Source organism: Dermacentor albipictus, chromosome 1, assembly GCF_038994185.2.
Source record: "Dermacentor albipictus isolate Rhodes 1998 colony chromosome 1, USDA_Dalb.pri_finalv2, whole genome shotgun sequence".
Lineage (NCBI taxonomy): Eukaryota > Metazoa > Arthropoda > Arachnida > Ixodida > Ixodidae > Dermacentor > Dermacentor albipictus.
The window spans coordinates 100,706,835-100,721,966 of record NC_091821.1 but is presented as its reverse complement, the minus strand read 5'-3'; the positions used below and the strand labels follow the sequence as shown (position 1 = coordinate 100,721,966).

The 15,132-nt window shown below is 41.4% G+C and overlaps 1 protein-coding gene and 1 long non-coding RNA gene across 2 annotated transcripts in view; one reads left to right on the top strand and one right to left on the bottom strand.

The window, feature by feature from the left end:
• Positions 1-394: 394 nt before the first annotated feature.
• The window catches only part of LOC135906170 (uncharacterized), a 16,770-nt gene continuing 2,032 nt past the window's right edge, over positions 395-15,132 (top strand). Inside the window, exon 1 of the long non-coding RNA XR_010565660.1 lies at positions 395-446. This is a non-coding gene — a long non-coding RNA (uncharacterized lncRNA). The remainder of the gene's footprint in view (positions 447-15,132) is intronic.
• The window catches only part of LOC135906168 (proteasome inhibitor PI31 subunit-like), a 26,407-nt gene continuing 18,382 nt past the window's right edge, over positions 7,108-15,132 (bottom strand). The window contains exons 5-7 of the mRNA XM_065437423.2: positions 10,594-10,743; positions 7,683-7,763; positions 7,108-7,440 (exon numbers count right to left, since the gene is read on the bottom strand). Coding sequence (XP_065293495.1) covers positions 7,386-7,440; positions 7,683-7,763; positions 10,594-10,743 — 286 coding nt within the window. The 3' untranslated portion in view covers positions 7,108-7,385. The remainder of the gene's footprint in view (positions 7,441-7,682; positions 7,764-10,593; positions 10,744-15,132) is intronic.

Below are 15,132 nucleotides of genomic sequence, written 5' to 3'. Positions count from 1 at the left end.
TCGTCAATCACCTACATAGAAGACAATGATTTCAATTCAATGAGACAATGCACTAATACTTTGTTTGGCATTTCTTGTTCTCCATTTGCTTTACTTGAGTGTACTTGTTGCATGCTAAGCCTGTAAAATTTTTTAGGAATTTTTTGTTTTCGTTAATGCTTTGTTGTTGCTGATGTTTTTCTTTATGTACATTCTACCCATCCCCTCTATAATGCCCAATGGGCCTTGAGGGTATTGTAAATAAATAAATAAATATACAATGCTCTTCCGAGTGTTGCAGTGGTTGCACAAGGTTCCGAGCCCACTTAGTATAAAGTTGAGAGAAGATGTTTCACTTAGACCTTTGTGTTCATGTATATGTGTGAAAGGATCTTTCTCAGTAGGCTCAAATTATTGCGCAGGGACTAAACCAGGGATATGATGCTGGAGAACATTGTTGATTCAAAGTAAGTAAAATGTAGCCTCTTACTGCATGATTCTTAACTTTTTTAATGGAAGAATTATACAGGCCATTGTGTTGACGACAGATATGCCCAAACAAACCTCAATTTTCTCTGAAAGCGTATAGTTCTGATTTTATAACCGAAGGCTGTCGTGCATTATAGATGATGCTGTCATGAATTATAGATGATATTTCATGCAGTTATGGATATATTTGTGACCACACAGAAAGGTATTGGAATTGCAAAAAACCTGCAAAAATATCTGAGCCATTGAAAATACCTGAAATTTTGTTGTCAGAAATGGAGTGTATTTCTTGCAGTTCCATCTAGTGCAAGGTTCTTTAAAATTTTATGTTGCCATCCTTGATTGACTAATTGGTAGCCCCAATGTATACCCGGAACCTTTAGAGTGCTTCCTTTCATGTGAATTTTCATTTTGTGTAGTCTGTAAGAGACTGACATAAGACAGAAAAATGTCTTCTTCCTCTTCCTTCGTAAGTTCTGAGAATGTCTCGCCACGTGTGAGGTGAAACACCACTTGTACAAAATTTGATGCCTAGTATTTGCATATGCTCGGTCTGTTTAATGTCCCCTGGTAGTGTTATCTCAGCACGACCTAAATTTAATGCTTCACATTTCCTCATATTTATTTTGTTCATTTCTACAATTGTCATTAGGTCTTGGAACATGGCATGTCCCATTCTGTGTTTATCATAACACTGTTAGCGTTTTTATTTCCCTAAATATTTATGACAGGGGTGACAATAAACAGTATATATTGCTAAAAAATTTTTTTTCTCACAAAGAAAGAAATACCTGCTCTCCTCCATAACATAACCCATTACTGTATGCTCTATCATACATGATACAGCAATTGATGCTTGCCCCACTGAACAACCCGATTGTCTTTCTCATTCAGCACATTACAGGAGGCTGATAAATATCAAACACCTTTCTATTCTTTCTGTGCCGATTATGTGCTGTTCATTTGCCACAGTAAATGAACAAGTTATTTTAGTAACACAGTTTGTTACTGTGAAGAAAGAGGGTTAACAGAGGGGCCCAGTTTTTATTAATCATATTATGAGAAGCCAACTAACAGAGACACCAAGGAAAACATAGAGGAAATTACTTGTACTTACTAATTGAATTAAAGAAATGATAAGTTGATGGCAATGAAAGTGAATGAAAAAACAACTTGCCGCAGGTGGAGAACGAGCCCACTTCTTCGCATTACACGCGCAATGCTCTAACCAATTGAGCTACCCCGGCGAGGTTTCCCCATCCACTTTCTTAGGTATTTATGTGTTACTACTAGAAATAACCTTGGGAGTGTTAGCCAGCCCCGCCACCCACAAACCTTGGTGGCGGATGTGTCTAGGTTGGCTAATTTTACTCTTCCTCTCTTCACATTGAGTGAAATCCTACACCTCACTTACCTATTGTCACTGACCCATCACTTTACCCTACCATCATAAACCTTGATGGTGGATGCGTTTAGGTTGGCTAATTTTATTCTTTCTGTCTTCACACTGACTGAAATCCTACACCTCACTAACCTACGGTCACTGACCCATCACTTTACCCTACCGTCACAAACCTTGATGGCGGATGCATTTAGGTTGGCTAATTTTATTCTTTCTCTCTTCACACTGACTGAAATCCTACACCTCACTAACCTACGGTCACTGACCCATCACTTTACCCTACCTAGCACTTCTATATCCTGCACTATGCTTGGATCGGCAGAGTATGAAATCTATTTCATTTCTTGTTTCTCCAAGTATAATCAAGTATAACCCAATACCAAGTATAGCTGCTTAGCTGCCAATGACAAGGTGACTCGCCATCACAACAAGTGTCCTCTAGTGCAGATGATGAGTTAACTAATTGTGAACTTTCTGCAATATTTGCATATGTGTATATAGGTATGTCCAGTTACTTGTAATTTTTACAAATACTAAATGATACGCAATTACTTTTGGTACCTTTTTTTTCAATGAGACCAGTAAAAAAATGTAATAGGCATTACTGGCATCATATTTTATCGAAAAATTGCCACAAAATATGCAGGCCTCAAATAATTCCACTATTAAATATATATATATAAATATATATATTTTTTATTTTTCATGGCAGTTAGGAAGTTAAAGGGTAGCAAGTACAAGTTAAAAAATTCACAAAGATGTAGGGTAATGGACCTTTCCAGGAATGCATGCGCACCGTCAACGGCAATCCCTGCAGGTTAGACACAAGGCTTGGTGAGTTGAAGGAAGTGCAGGACCGCGAGCAGCTCGCACGCTGCAGGCATGGCGAACAAGTGACTTTCCAGCATCCGCAGCAGCCGGTGCTCACGCACTTCTGGAAAGGTCCATTGGGATCACCACAATAAGTCGTTAAGGACAGTGCTGTTTCACTGGGGAGATTAAAATGACTGTTGCATGATAACTTGTCATCAGATTGGAACGAAAACAAAAATTTGCATATAGTACAGGAGACACCAGCCATTATCTGCGAGGATTTCAACTGTGCAAGTTAATTAGGGGAGGAACAAGAAATTAACAAAGTACTGCAGGGCTTGTGTAAATGCCTTACAAATGGATCAAATGAATTTAAACACTATCATTATAAGCCAGGTAATAAAAATTTAAAGCAGAAACATTTGACAGGTACAAGTGAAATGAGCTAAAACTGAAATTCTTTCAAAGAACCCGTATGGGTTTCCCGCGTAGCAGTTGCTACGAACGGGTGGATGTCTAATTTTCCCTTTATTATTACCTCTCTCCACCTTGCGGGTGATTCCACAGAACTATTTCGTCCAACTCTTGCCTTTGCTTTGAGTTGTTGACAAATTTGACTTCACCCTGCCATCTGCTCGTCGCCTGGTTAGCTCAGATGGTAGAGTGGCTGCCCCATAAAGGCGGTGGTCCCGGGTTCGGGTCCCGGACCAGGATGAATTTTTCTTCAACTGCGAGGCTTTTCTTTCGAGGAACCCGTATGGGTTTCCTTTGTAGCAATTGCTACGAACGGGTGTGTCTAATTTTCCCTTTATTAATTACCTGTCCACCTTGCGGGTTTCCGCAGAACTATTTCGTCAAACTGAAATCCCTCTACAAGCCAATGTGGGCACTGAAAACTGATGTATGAAATTGTAAATTTTTGTGTTCACCAAAGCTGTTTATATAGAGTTGCCAACAGTAAGGCATTTATCTTACATGCTCAGCAGGGTTGCATGGCCATCATACGATTTTCCTCTAAAATGCAGGGTTTTAGAGCAAAGCTTTCTTTGCAAACCCTTCCTGACTTTCCCAACTGTGGTTGGGTGCTGCTTCTCTTTCCGAATAGCTCCCTATAGGTGGTTTATGGTCGAATGGGTAGAGAATCAGGCTGCAGGGCCGAGAAAATCTGGTTTGAAACAACCATCGTACGAAATTTGGTCACTGGGTAAGTAAAAAAAATCACTGACAGTTATGATAGTCCCTAATGCAAAATTTGAGCACAGCTGTGCACGTGTTTTTATTTCATGATATATTGGCTGGTGCAGACAATTGTGAGAGGTAGCGTGTGGGTGATGCATGGGCGTGATTCACAGCAGCTGCTGCAAACAGACCTCCTCCGCTCATGCAGCACTTTGTTTACATATATGGTATCGATGGATGCGCTCACCGCATGCCATCGGTGAACAGACGACAGTGCGCTACTATGACGCCATCTCGTAGTGGTTGCTGCTGTAGAGCCCGTCTTGTGCAGCGCTACGCTTTTCTTCTCACACTTTCGCCATACCCTCCTCCTCCGCTTTCCTCTTTGCTATCACTGTCTTTCATCCCTTGCTATGCTCTGCGTTGGCTCTTTCATCCTTTGCTGTGCTCGTTTGCTCAGTTACGAGGACACCTAGGAACGACACTGACACTTGCCGCAGGAGCGGGTGCCTAAGATCTGTGCTGTAAAATAAAAAAAATTAATTATGTGCCCAATGCAGGCATCAAACCTCTTTCCTCCAGCACAGCAGCCCTATGCTCTAACCATTAGGCCACAATATTTTTTTCATGTTATTCAGTACAACTATAAAATGTGTGCAAGTTATTTACATAGCTGTCAAAACAGCGATAGCGGCATCTACAAGCACAAAACAAACACTACACAGTACAATTATTACAGTAAACAGCTCTCTAAAAGGAATGCAAAAAGATACACCAACATTGGGTACCATTCCACATTGGGTACCAGTCCGGTTGGAAAGTCTCTTTGATCATAAAAGTCTAACTGTGAAATCATGTGTATTCTGTATTCTGTGAAATCTGCATTCCAATCTGTACGTGAAATCTGTATTCCAATCTAACATGCAAGTTTTTCATAAACAGTGCAACCCCATAAGAAGCAGCATGTCAAAAGGCACGTCTTCACATTCATGTGGCATGAGACATCATACGGTACAAGGATTGGTACAAGGATCAAACGAGTTGGACAATCATTATAGCACAGTTGCACGCCTTTGAATATAATAGAGCGAATGTTAGCATGTTCGAGAAGAAAAAAACGGAAAAGAATGACAGACCCTATCGAATGCCTTAGCTAAGTTTACATTGAGCATTGCTAGTTCGTGAGAACTGGGACAATGTTCCAATAGTGCAGGGGGCGATGTGTATGTTTGTTTGTATTGAGCAGCCTTTCAGATTGCAAGGCTGGCGAGAACCAATAAGAATTGACATTGCAAATAGCGGTCTGTCTGATAACACCATTGCAAAAATTTTTTAGTCAACATTACATAGTGTAGTAGGTTTGTATGCTTCAACAGAGGGCAGTTTCTCTCTGTCTGTGTATTTTGGAATCAACAGTGTGTGGCTTCTAGTGAATGATTGAGGAAGAGTATCCAGATCAAAACTAGCTCTGAAAATCTTGAGTAATATTGGACAAAGTAGGGATTTTAAGGCTTTATAAAACTTGCCTGAAATTCCATCATGACCCGGCATCTTTGACATTAGTGAATGGTCAGTTAAAGGGGTCACAAAGGGTACGAAACATGCTGCCAGATTATCGTTTTAACTGAAGGGGCGCTAAACAATTCTGTGTAGTCAGCCTCAAATTCAGACATGATTTCTTTTGTGTTAGAGACAATGAGCTTCTGTAACAAATATCTGGTACAAGCCTGCTTTCTGCACTCTAGTAGTCAAGTAAACTTTGACTCCTCAGTAAAGTTTGGTTCCTCAGAAGGCAAAGTACGATTATTAGGCGAACATATTGCGTCGTATTCCTAAAGTGCACACTTAACACCTGCAATTTTGTCCACATAAGAGCTGGTGCCTCACGTTCTGAATTTACTCTAGAACAACCTCACAGATCTAAATTAAATGGCAATTGTCTGAACTTGAGAGGCAAATAAAGGCATATCAGCAGCCAAACAATTTTTCAGTGCTAAGCACACACGAGTAATAATGTTCCCATCATTCACAAGTGAGGAGTTAAGTCTCCAGAGTGCCCAGTTTGGTCTGAAATTTGAAGGAATGCTTTTGCCAGTCTGTGTGATAACAATGCAATGGTCTGAAGAATAACCAGAATCTGCTATGAATGAAATCTGGGTTTTAAGTGCCAAAACCACAATTTGATTATGAGGTAAGCTGTAGTGAGGGGCTCCAGATTAATTTTGACCACCAGGAGATTTTTGATGTGCCCCTAATGCACAGGACACGGGCATTTTTGCATTACACCCCCATTGAAATGGGGCTGCCATGGCCAGGATTTGATCCCACAACCTTGTGCTTAGCAGCACAACACCACAGCTGCTAAGCCACCACGGCAGGTAGAGGTTCTGCTTTACAAGACATTCCAGGGGAAATAAGAACCGATGAAACATAAATGGACAAAGTTGTGTGTGGGTACTACCTTGGGCATGTGTATAAGAGGGGAGGCTACTCGATGGCCCTGTGTCAATAAGCCCAACCTTCTCAACTCTCAACTACAAGATACAGCACTCCTATCACTATGGTTCGGCCTAGTACGGTCAATAGGATTGCATACATAATTATTAAAATTGCCCATGAATACAACATTACAGTCACAATCTAGTAAGCTAGCTATTCATTCATTTAAATAACTTTACTCGATTTGGTGGGGTGTGCCTGGGACTCTGCCTAGGTTTCGGCCAAGGGTTCTTGGCCCTTGGCAGCTTCCTTGGCTCGCTCGACATACATTGACTAGGCACCACAGTAAATTATGCAACGCAAAATCACATTGTATAAATCACCCCTCACTGTCACGATTAAAAGCTACAGCAGAGTATGGTAAACTCTTCCTGAGAAACAAGATGACTGTGGAGATGTTAATGATGATGATTTCCATATTATGGCACATACCCACAATGGGTGATTGGCCAAGAAATGGGCAGCACATTTAAACTAAATAAGAAGAGATGAAGAAGTACAAGGCAATATAAGAATTGTCACATTGCATAGCACATGTGCAAGTGCCAGTTCCCTTTACGCCAAAGATGCTGAACTGAAATGGGAAAGTTTATAGCATTTCATTACCAGCTTCACGAAAGCTTCTCTTCACATAGATTCCAAAATGTGCGTTGGGTCTGCATAACTTTATTTTTATTGTTTTGCACTTATTCAGTGTCAAGCAAAATACAAGCTTATTAGCCTAAAGAATGCACCACAGCATATCATTTCTGGGACAAAACTTTTATTCAACGCAAATAATGAAACAAAACACTCCAAGATAAAATGTATCAAAATATGTTCTTTTTTCTTGCTCAGAAAAACTTTACAACATCTGAGAGGCATACACAAGACAAGCTTGTAGTTTTTTCTGGCTATCTGCAATGCTGCACATGCACTTGTAACAAAGGAAGCACACTTGATCTTCCTTTTTTTTTTTTTCACTCTGTATTTGCACACACACACACACTGCCAAAGACCATGGCAAAACGGAGACTTGTCCAGTTCAGCTAAACATGTCATCATAGTCTGGGGGCCTCATAGCATGGTCCGGGTTAGGCCTGTAAGGAATTCACATATTATAGGAAAAAAATTAAGCACGGAACACTAGTATTGTCAAAGAACATCTTTTACTATAATTATCTACACAAACAGATTATCTTTGTTAACAAACAGGTAAATATAGCAAAAAAAATCAAGAAAACTCAAGTTTTAAGTGGCTCTCACAATGCATAGCTCTACATTAAACAAAGCAACCAATTAAGCAGCACAATAATTAAAAAAGGAGAGTTTACTATATTACCCAGCAAATCTCAATCCTGCAGGATCATTAGTAGATGAAGGTCCAAATGGGTCAAACCGGGCCCCAGGAGGAACTGTTGCTCTGCAATAGAACAGCATTTTTTAAAACAAAGGCTCTGAAATTTCTGGCAGCTGATGAGAGCAAACAGCAGATAAGCAATAGAATATTCTAATACAAAGAGCAGACTGTGTACTGCCCGTAGAGATGCCACTGTAGGCTGCTTCGTGTCTGCTTTCGGAAGCACGCTTGGAAATACTGGATACTGGAACAGTGGTCCATCTCTCACTGCAGAACAGCTCATATAAATTGCACATGCAAGAAAACCATACCCTTTGACAGCTATGGCGAACCTGATTTACATTTAGAACATCATTGCTCTGACTCAAAAAGACTTGGCTACAAAACATGGCCCTCTGTGTACTCCCAACATGTTAACTGTTTGATAAATAAATGCAATAATTAAAGCTGAGAATATTTTGCTCACGTGCACCAAAATATTGATTGCCCGTTTTCCCCGATATTCCGTGTTATGACAGAACATGAACAGTTTTTTGCAAGTTATTGCAAATTTTCACTAACTTTATATACCACTACTACAAAAAAAGAGTAGTGAATTTATTGGGGCAAAGAAAACAGCCGTCTGGCCAAGTGGTGTCACTATTTTTTATTGATGTCTTTCTGAACTGGATGAGGGTATTAGGCATTTATTTAAAGGAATGTTGTCAACCCTTACATGTAAGTACCATATGTACTTTAGAAGTACAAAAATGTGGTACACCAAAATGTGCACTTAACTGGAACTAGTGCAGCATGTAGGAGGGATAACGTTTTAATGACAGAGACTGCATGTAAAGGGCTGAATAGGAGTGGGTACACCGAATTCATTTTTAAGGCATGGTTACTCGAGATCTGTGCATTCAAATCTCACATATTAATATGCAAGAAGTAGCTTTCCCATTGAACATTTAGTCTCGCTGAACACTTTTATGGGGGACATGGTATGTCTACCTGCTGTGTGCTCTTACAAGCAATTAAGTGTGCCCTTCTATACTGTCTGATGGGGTACGTGGTTGGAGTGGAAGTTACAGCAAAGCCATGTTATAATGAAGTTAAAGTAGGAGTAAAAAATTTGTTCATTATAACTACTGTAATCACAATTATTTTTTGTCACGCAGAGTGGCCAATTCCGGTGATAATGGAAATGCGGCTTCGTGTGACCCAATGATGAAAGGCCAGAAGAATGGAAAACAAAACGGATTGTTATAGTATACAGTAGTGGGACATGAAAAACTCCTTGATAGCACATATGCAACAATTTATTTCAACCATGGTTAGATAGAACAGCATGCATAGAAGTGTTTTTTTCTCCACATACCGTGAGCCACATGCTCCATTGTTCACATTTCAGCCATTGCACAGGGTATTCAGTTTACAGAGCACAAGAGCCAGAACCGAATGTCAGAGTGTACTCAGTAATAAGGAGAAGGCGGGAGGCAACACTGTTGGTAGAGTGTGGGCACTGAATGGGAGTTTTGCAGGAGAGTGCAAGGGTTCTGAACTGCTGCATCAGATGAGCTACTAGCAACATCATGCAACACCAGATTCTGGCCTAATCAGTGTGAAAGGATAAGTAAATCTTAATTATGAACCAAAACAAAAGCTTTGTTATAGCTGTCTATAGAAAATTTTTTGTGCTAAGTTGACATAACATATGCATCAGTTTTTACGAAAATTTGAAGGGGAATTATGACTGCTTCATTAGACTCCTTAGTTTGTCATACCGTAACTTGTTCCATTATAATGAAATTCGACTCTAGAGGAGTACAGTATGGGTATGCCAGTGCATGTGAAAATGACAGCAATGATTTTCTTTCCCACCAGTTGATTTCATTTTTCAGGACCTACATGTAAAGCAGGGTGAACATATTGAGCATGGATGGTAAGAAATTAGACTAACTTAATCAAACACAATTTTTCGCTGTGGAACCCATGCAGCTGGAATGGACTTGCATACCAAAACTCACTGCCAATGGTTCAACACAAAGGCTTATGGTGCCTTGGCAAACGTTTATAAGGATATAAGCAATCATTTGCCTCAGTTCACCCGTACAACGAAGTGAGATCCAGTACTCATACATACCTGCACTTAAATAAAAACATTTACTTCAATTCTTAATTTATAGACACTTGATTAGGATACCACCCTTCTTTAGTATTCATATATACTTTATTTCATGTACTTGCTAACTCATTTTACTGCATCAAATGGTTGTAAACGGCATGAAGTGTAACGGCAAACTTGACAAGAGTACGAGGGCATATAAATGTAGTTTGGGAGCTTAAAACTTCTTGGGTGGACTAAACAATAAGCTGCTTTTCAGTTGCGCATACAGCTCATAACCAAGCAGTAAAGCAAAGCTTACACTTGGGCGAGTCTGTACAGATCCATGGCGAAATGAGTGTAGTGCGACAAACAAGGACAAAGTTTGTTGCACCACCCTCACTTCACTAAGGAGTAAAGGTCCTGTAGGCAGTATGGGAATACACAGTGACTGCTTAGTTTCATTTTTATTTCCTCACAATATGCTAGAATTAATGCTGCTGACAACTAGCAAGCAAACACGCCTGCTAGGCTTTCACTGCCCAGCCATTTAGCAGATCACGCAACAGGAGCATGAAGAACATGGCCGTTACTGCTTTACCCAACAGAATTACCATGGTGAGCATGCCATGCTTTCCTAAGTGTACTTTGCAAGGGCACTACAGACGATGCAGCCGATACTGTGCATTGCTAATTTTTTTACCAAGTACTGTTTTACCAAGTAAGTTCACCCTTGCGCACCATGACACAGTGCGCAAACAGATGTACAAACTGGTTTGCCACTGCTCAGAATTAAACAAGGGCAGACACCTTGGAAGGCCGGGAATGGTTGCTCCAGGGTTGGGGTGTAGAGGCCGTGTTAGCTCCCTTGGATCCATGATCATCCCCCCACCAGAGCGGCCCCCAAAGAATGGATCCAGATCTCGCTGGCCCAGTTGAGCTGGCTCTCGAGCCCGAGGACTGCAAATAGCACAAATTAACAGTCCAAAACAAACTAAATGATCCTCCAAGCGAACAAGAAAAAAAAGTTGGAAGGCAACTTTGTCAATCAAAGACAATGTTTTTCTGAGTGAGTTGGGGCTGAAAATGGGATGTACGGTAGTCGCTGTGCATGGCACTATCATGTCAACCCTCACAGGAGGGGAGTAGGAGAAGCTCTTATTTTTAGAAGCTTTTGTTTTAGAAGCTGTTTAAAAAATGATGGCTGATCTCAAAGATAATGCAATAAAATTTAGACTGCAGATACCCAAAGGAACGGCTTTAGACTGCCCTATCTTCGGGATCGGCCCACACGAAAGAGGCTAAAAACACACATATCCGATATGAAAAATTGGGGGTAGGTCACTAACAGAGACATTGTCTTAAAAGAGTATAAGCACACTTCAGCCATTCCTCAGCTTCAAACTTGCTTATAGTGACAGCAGTTACTCAGCCTGACGCCTCCAACTTTGTGAGCTTTCTTCCTGGGACACCTGCCCAACTCTGTTCAGGATACACTAAATGAATATACAACAAATAATCCACAAGATATAAATTTGCAATGGGCACCTAACCATTACACATCAAAGGAAATGAAAATGTATGCCACACATACATTCAGAGACCTTTTTCCCAGTGAAAAGGCCCACTCAATCACACAGAACAAAAATAGCCTAAACATGCGATGCCTGAAACTACAGGACAGGCATGAACAAGAAATCACAGTCCCAGCTCTACAGGTTGCTGCCATATGCATCAAGCCCAAACACACTGTCTACCCACACATAACATTTTTCATTACAAAGCCAGAAAAGATGGTTCCCCCAAATGCACATGACACGAGAATGAACGAACAAATTCTGGGGTTTTATGTGCCAAAAACCACGATTTGATTATTAGGCAGGCTGTAGTGGGGGACTCCGGGTTAATTTTGACCACCAAGGGACCTCTAACGTGCCCCCAATGCATGGGACACGGGCATTTTTTTCATTTTGCCCCCAGCAAAATGTGGCCGCTGCGGCTGGGATCTGATCCCGCAACCTCGTGCTTAGCAGCACAACACCACAGCTGCTAAGCCACCGCGGCATGTGATGACACAAGGGATACCCCAATGCACCCCACACACTCTAGGATTGCCCAGGCAATCAACATGCACTTCAATTTATCCTTAATAAGATAAAACCCCACACACTTGAGGAGTGGCAGACTGACCCCCCACTGCTGCTGAGGCCATGTTAACGAGGCTTGCCATGGACTTTCGGGCTCACCATATCGAAGAAAGTGAACCAACCCCAATCAAGAGGCAAAGCCATCAGCGTCGTATCCCGACCTTCGTCTCCAGTCATCTCTCACCCCACCACCCAGTAGCCCCAAACAGGGGGCCAGAATCCAATAAATATTTTTCTTACTCTCTTGCAACTCTCTAGCCTCCTGGGAAACTGAACCAAAACTTGCTGTTGAAAACATACTAAATAAATTATTTAGGGAGCTCTGAGTCTTGCCAGTAAATTTTCTGAGGTTTAGAGGTCTGGGACCTTCATTTAGAGCTCACAAAAAGAAAGTCACAAAAAAAGAAGAAAAGAAAAATTTAGCAGTCAAAGTTATAATGTATGAGTTCATGTCAGTGCTTCACTTCATAAAGGGACCCTCACCAGTTTTGGGCACTGCAAACAAGCAAGCATGATGCACAGATTACACAGTGGCAATAGTGTCTGCCAAGTATCCAATGGCCGCACGAAGCGAAAACAGCCGATATTTCAATCAAAAGCCTGTGCACCCTTCCTATCAAGGGAGCCCCGCTTCCAGCCAGAGAGTCAAGGCTACACACATAAATGCCTCTACATAAGACACACTGCCTGCAACATCACCAATTATGACATGCGACTTTGGCAAATGATCCAATACAGAACATGCAATATCGCCATTGGAAGTGCATGGGACACCAAAGAAAGTGAAGAAAAAGAGGAAGAAAAAGACGCAGGGCTCAAGAGGCAAATGTGACATGGTATCGGAGAAGGCAGGGAAGGAATGTCGCAGATGCTAGTCAAGAATGTATATGTTGGCAGCGAAGCTTGCCTTCTGGCAGCGTGGTAATGCAACATTTCAATCTGACCTATCTCCTCTAATAATGAATCAATTTGAAAAATTTGTGCAGTAAAACGCTTCCTAGATGGTGCCTCACAACGTCCACAGCGTATCCGAATGGAATGCGAATGGATTCACCCAGTGAGACTAGTAACTAACGCACACCTTCCAGAAGCAGTTGGATTTAAAGTGGACGGAAGCATCGACTGGTCAGTAGTCGAGATAGGCAAGTGTCGTTTACAGTATTGGTGGAAAAAAGGGAGGGAATCGATATGACAGGATCTGTTAAAGCATACATAGCAGTAAAAGGCAGATAGAGAAGTTTTGAGGAAGAGAAAAATATAAAGGAAGGGTACACAAAAATGCTAGAATGAAAAGCATGCATAGCATAATTGATTAACTCAAGCAGGCTAGGTGACTATTTGTGACCGCCCTATTTCAAAGGGGATATCAATAAATCATCATCATCATGTATAACCAAAATTTCCAATGGGTCCTCATGAAGGACCCTTTAAACTGTTGCAAAACTGCCGGTGCATGCCTGGAAACGGTGTGGTGCCCGAGCTAGTAGTGTGCTAATACATTGGTGGACTTCACTGCCAAAGTGGCTCGGCAGAGACAGAGGCATGGTCTATGGGAAAATAAAAGTTTATCCTGAGAATACTTACTTATCACAGTACGACAACTTTCTACAAATGAGTCAGTACAGCCTTAAATAATCTGCAATGTCTCTTGCTAGCCAGTCTCTACCAACATTCTTGCCATCACTTATCACTGGGTTAAAAAAAACTTAATTCTGAGTTTTTACATGCCAAAACCACGATCTTATTACGAGGCATGCCATGATTATGAGGCATGCTGTAGTGCGAAACTCCAGATTATTTTGACCACCACCTTGGGTTCTTTACCATGCACCCAATGGCACAGTGTTTCTGCAATGTGCCCCCATTAGAATGTGGCCGCTGCATCCACGACCGAACCCACGAATGAAGCCGCGGCCTCCCCAAGCTCAGCAGCACAAAACCATAATCACAAAGCTACCATGATGGGCGTCATAATTGGGTACAATCCTATAATTGTATAATAATTAACAAAGTGCTCTTATGAGTTGTATAGCTGTATGTTGTTCATACTGTGTACCGTATTTGTACGATTCTACTGCGCCACCGATTGTAATGCGCAATTATATTACTGCCCAAATATAAAAAAAATAATAACTTGGTGTGCACATCAAGTAACCAAACCTGACTCGACACCTACCATGTTGAATTTATATTATGAAACAGAAAGGCACAGAGAGTACTCGGCTGAATCTTAGCAGCTAGTCGCTATTGGAGTTCGAAGACATGTCCTTTTCGCTGCCTACCGACCACAGAAAATAGTCTTCAGTTCTATTTAAAGCATTAGAAATGTCACACTTCCAGAGGCTCATGCAACCATCGTTTGCAGAGGTGCATTCCATGCACCATGGACCACCTAGGGATGTCTTTGAGCATCGCTTTCTTCAGACGACCTGTTCGATGGCAGTGTGCCTAGCTACCTTGCATTGAGCTTCTTAACGCGACAGTGTTAAGGGCCCTGTGTCGCAGAAAATCCAGCGTCTGGCATCCCACATCAGCGTCCAGTGTCGGATGTCATTTCGGCAAAAGGAATTTCGAACCACGCATACCCAGGCCATGCGACACAAGGAAGTTACTTAACTAATTGAATTTCTCAAGCTAAAATATGTAGAAAATTCGTAAAGTACGACTTGCACACAACCTACAGACATGATAGCGCTGGATTGTAATTTGAATATACGAGAAAACAATTCTGTTACACGAAAACTCAAACCCCCTTTCCAGCGTTTCTACCATTTATATATAGACCAGCCATGGCGTCCACCATTTGTGCGCGCCGGAACGTGAATATCTTGGAGGCCACGGTGTGGCGCACCCGGTTCCTTGCAACACCTCCAGATGGCACTTGCCTCCACTGCATTGTGGCCCACACAAGAGGCTGCATTTCTACCAGAAAGCCCACAGAAAGCAGAAGCCTGCTTCGTGCATAACGTTTGCCGCCAGCGTTTCCTGGTAAATATTAGGATTGCATACTCTGCAGTAGCTGGGAAACGCGAGAAGCAGTCAGGGATCTTTAAATGCTATTGCGTTCCACTCTTAAAAGCAAACCTTAAGCGTCCTCTATTTTTTTTTTAGTAAGAATCAGTTTCGTTTTTAATACTTAGTAGAATTATTACAATTGTAACGTGCATGCAAATTTAAATGCACCTTTTATTTTAAAAAGGTG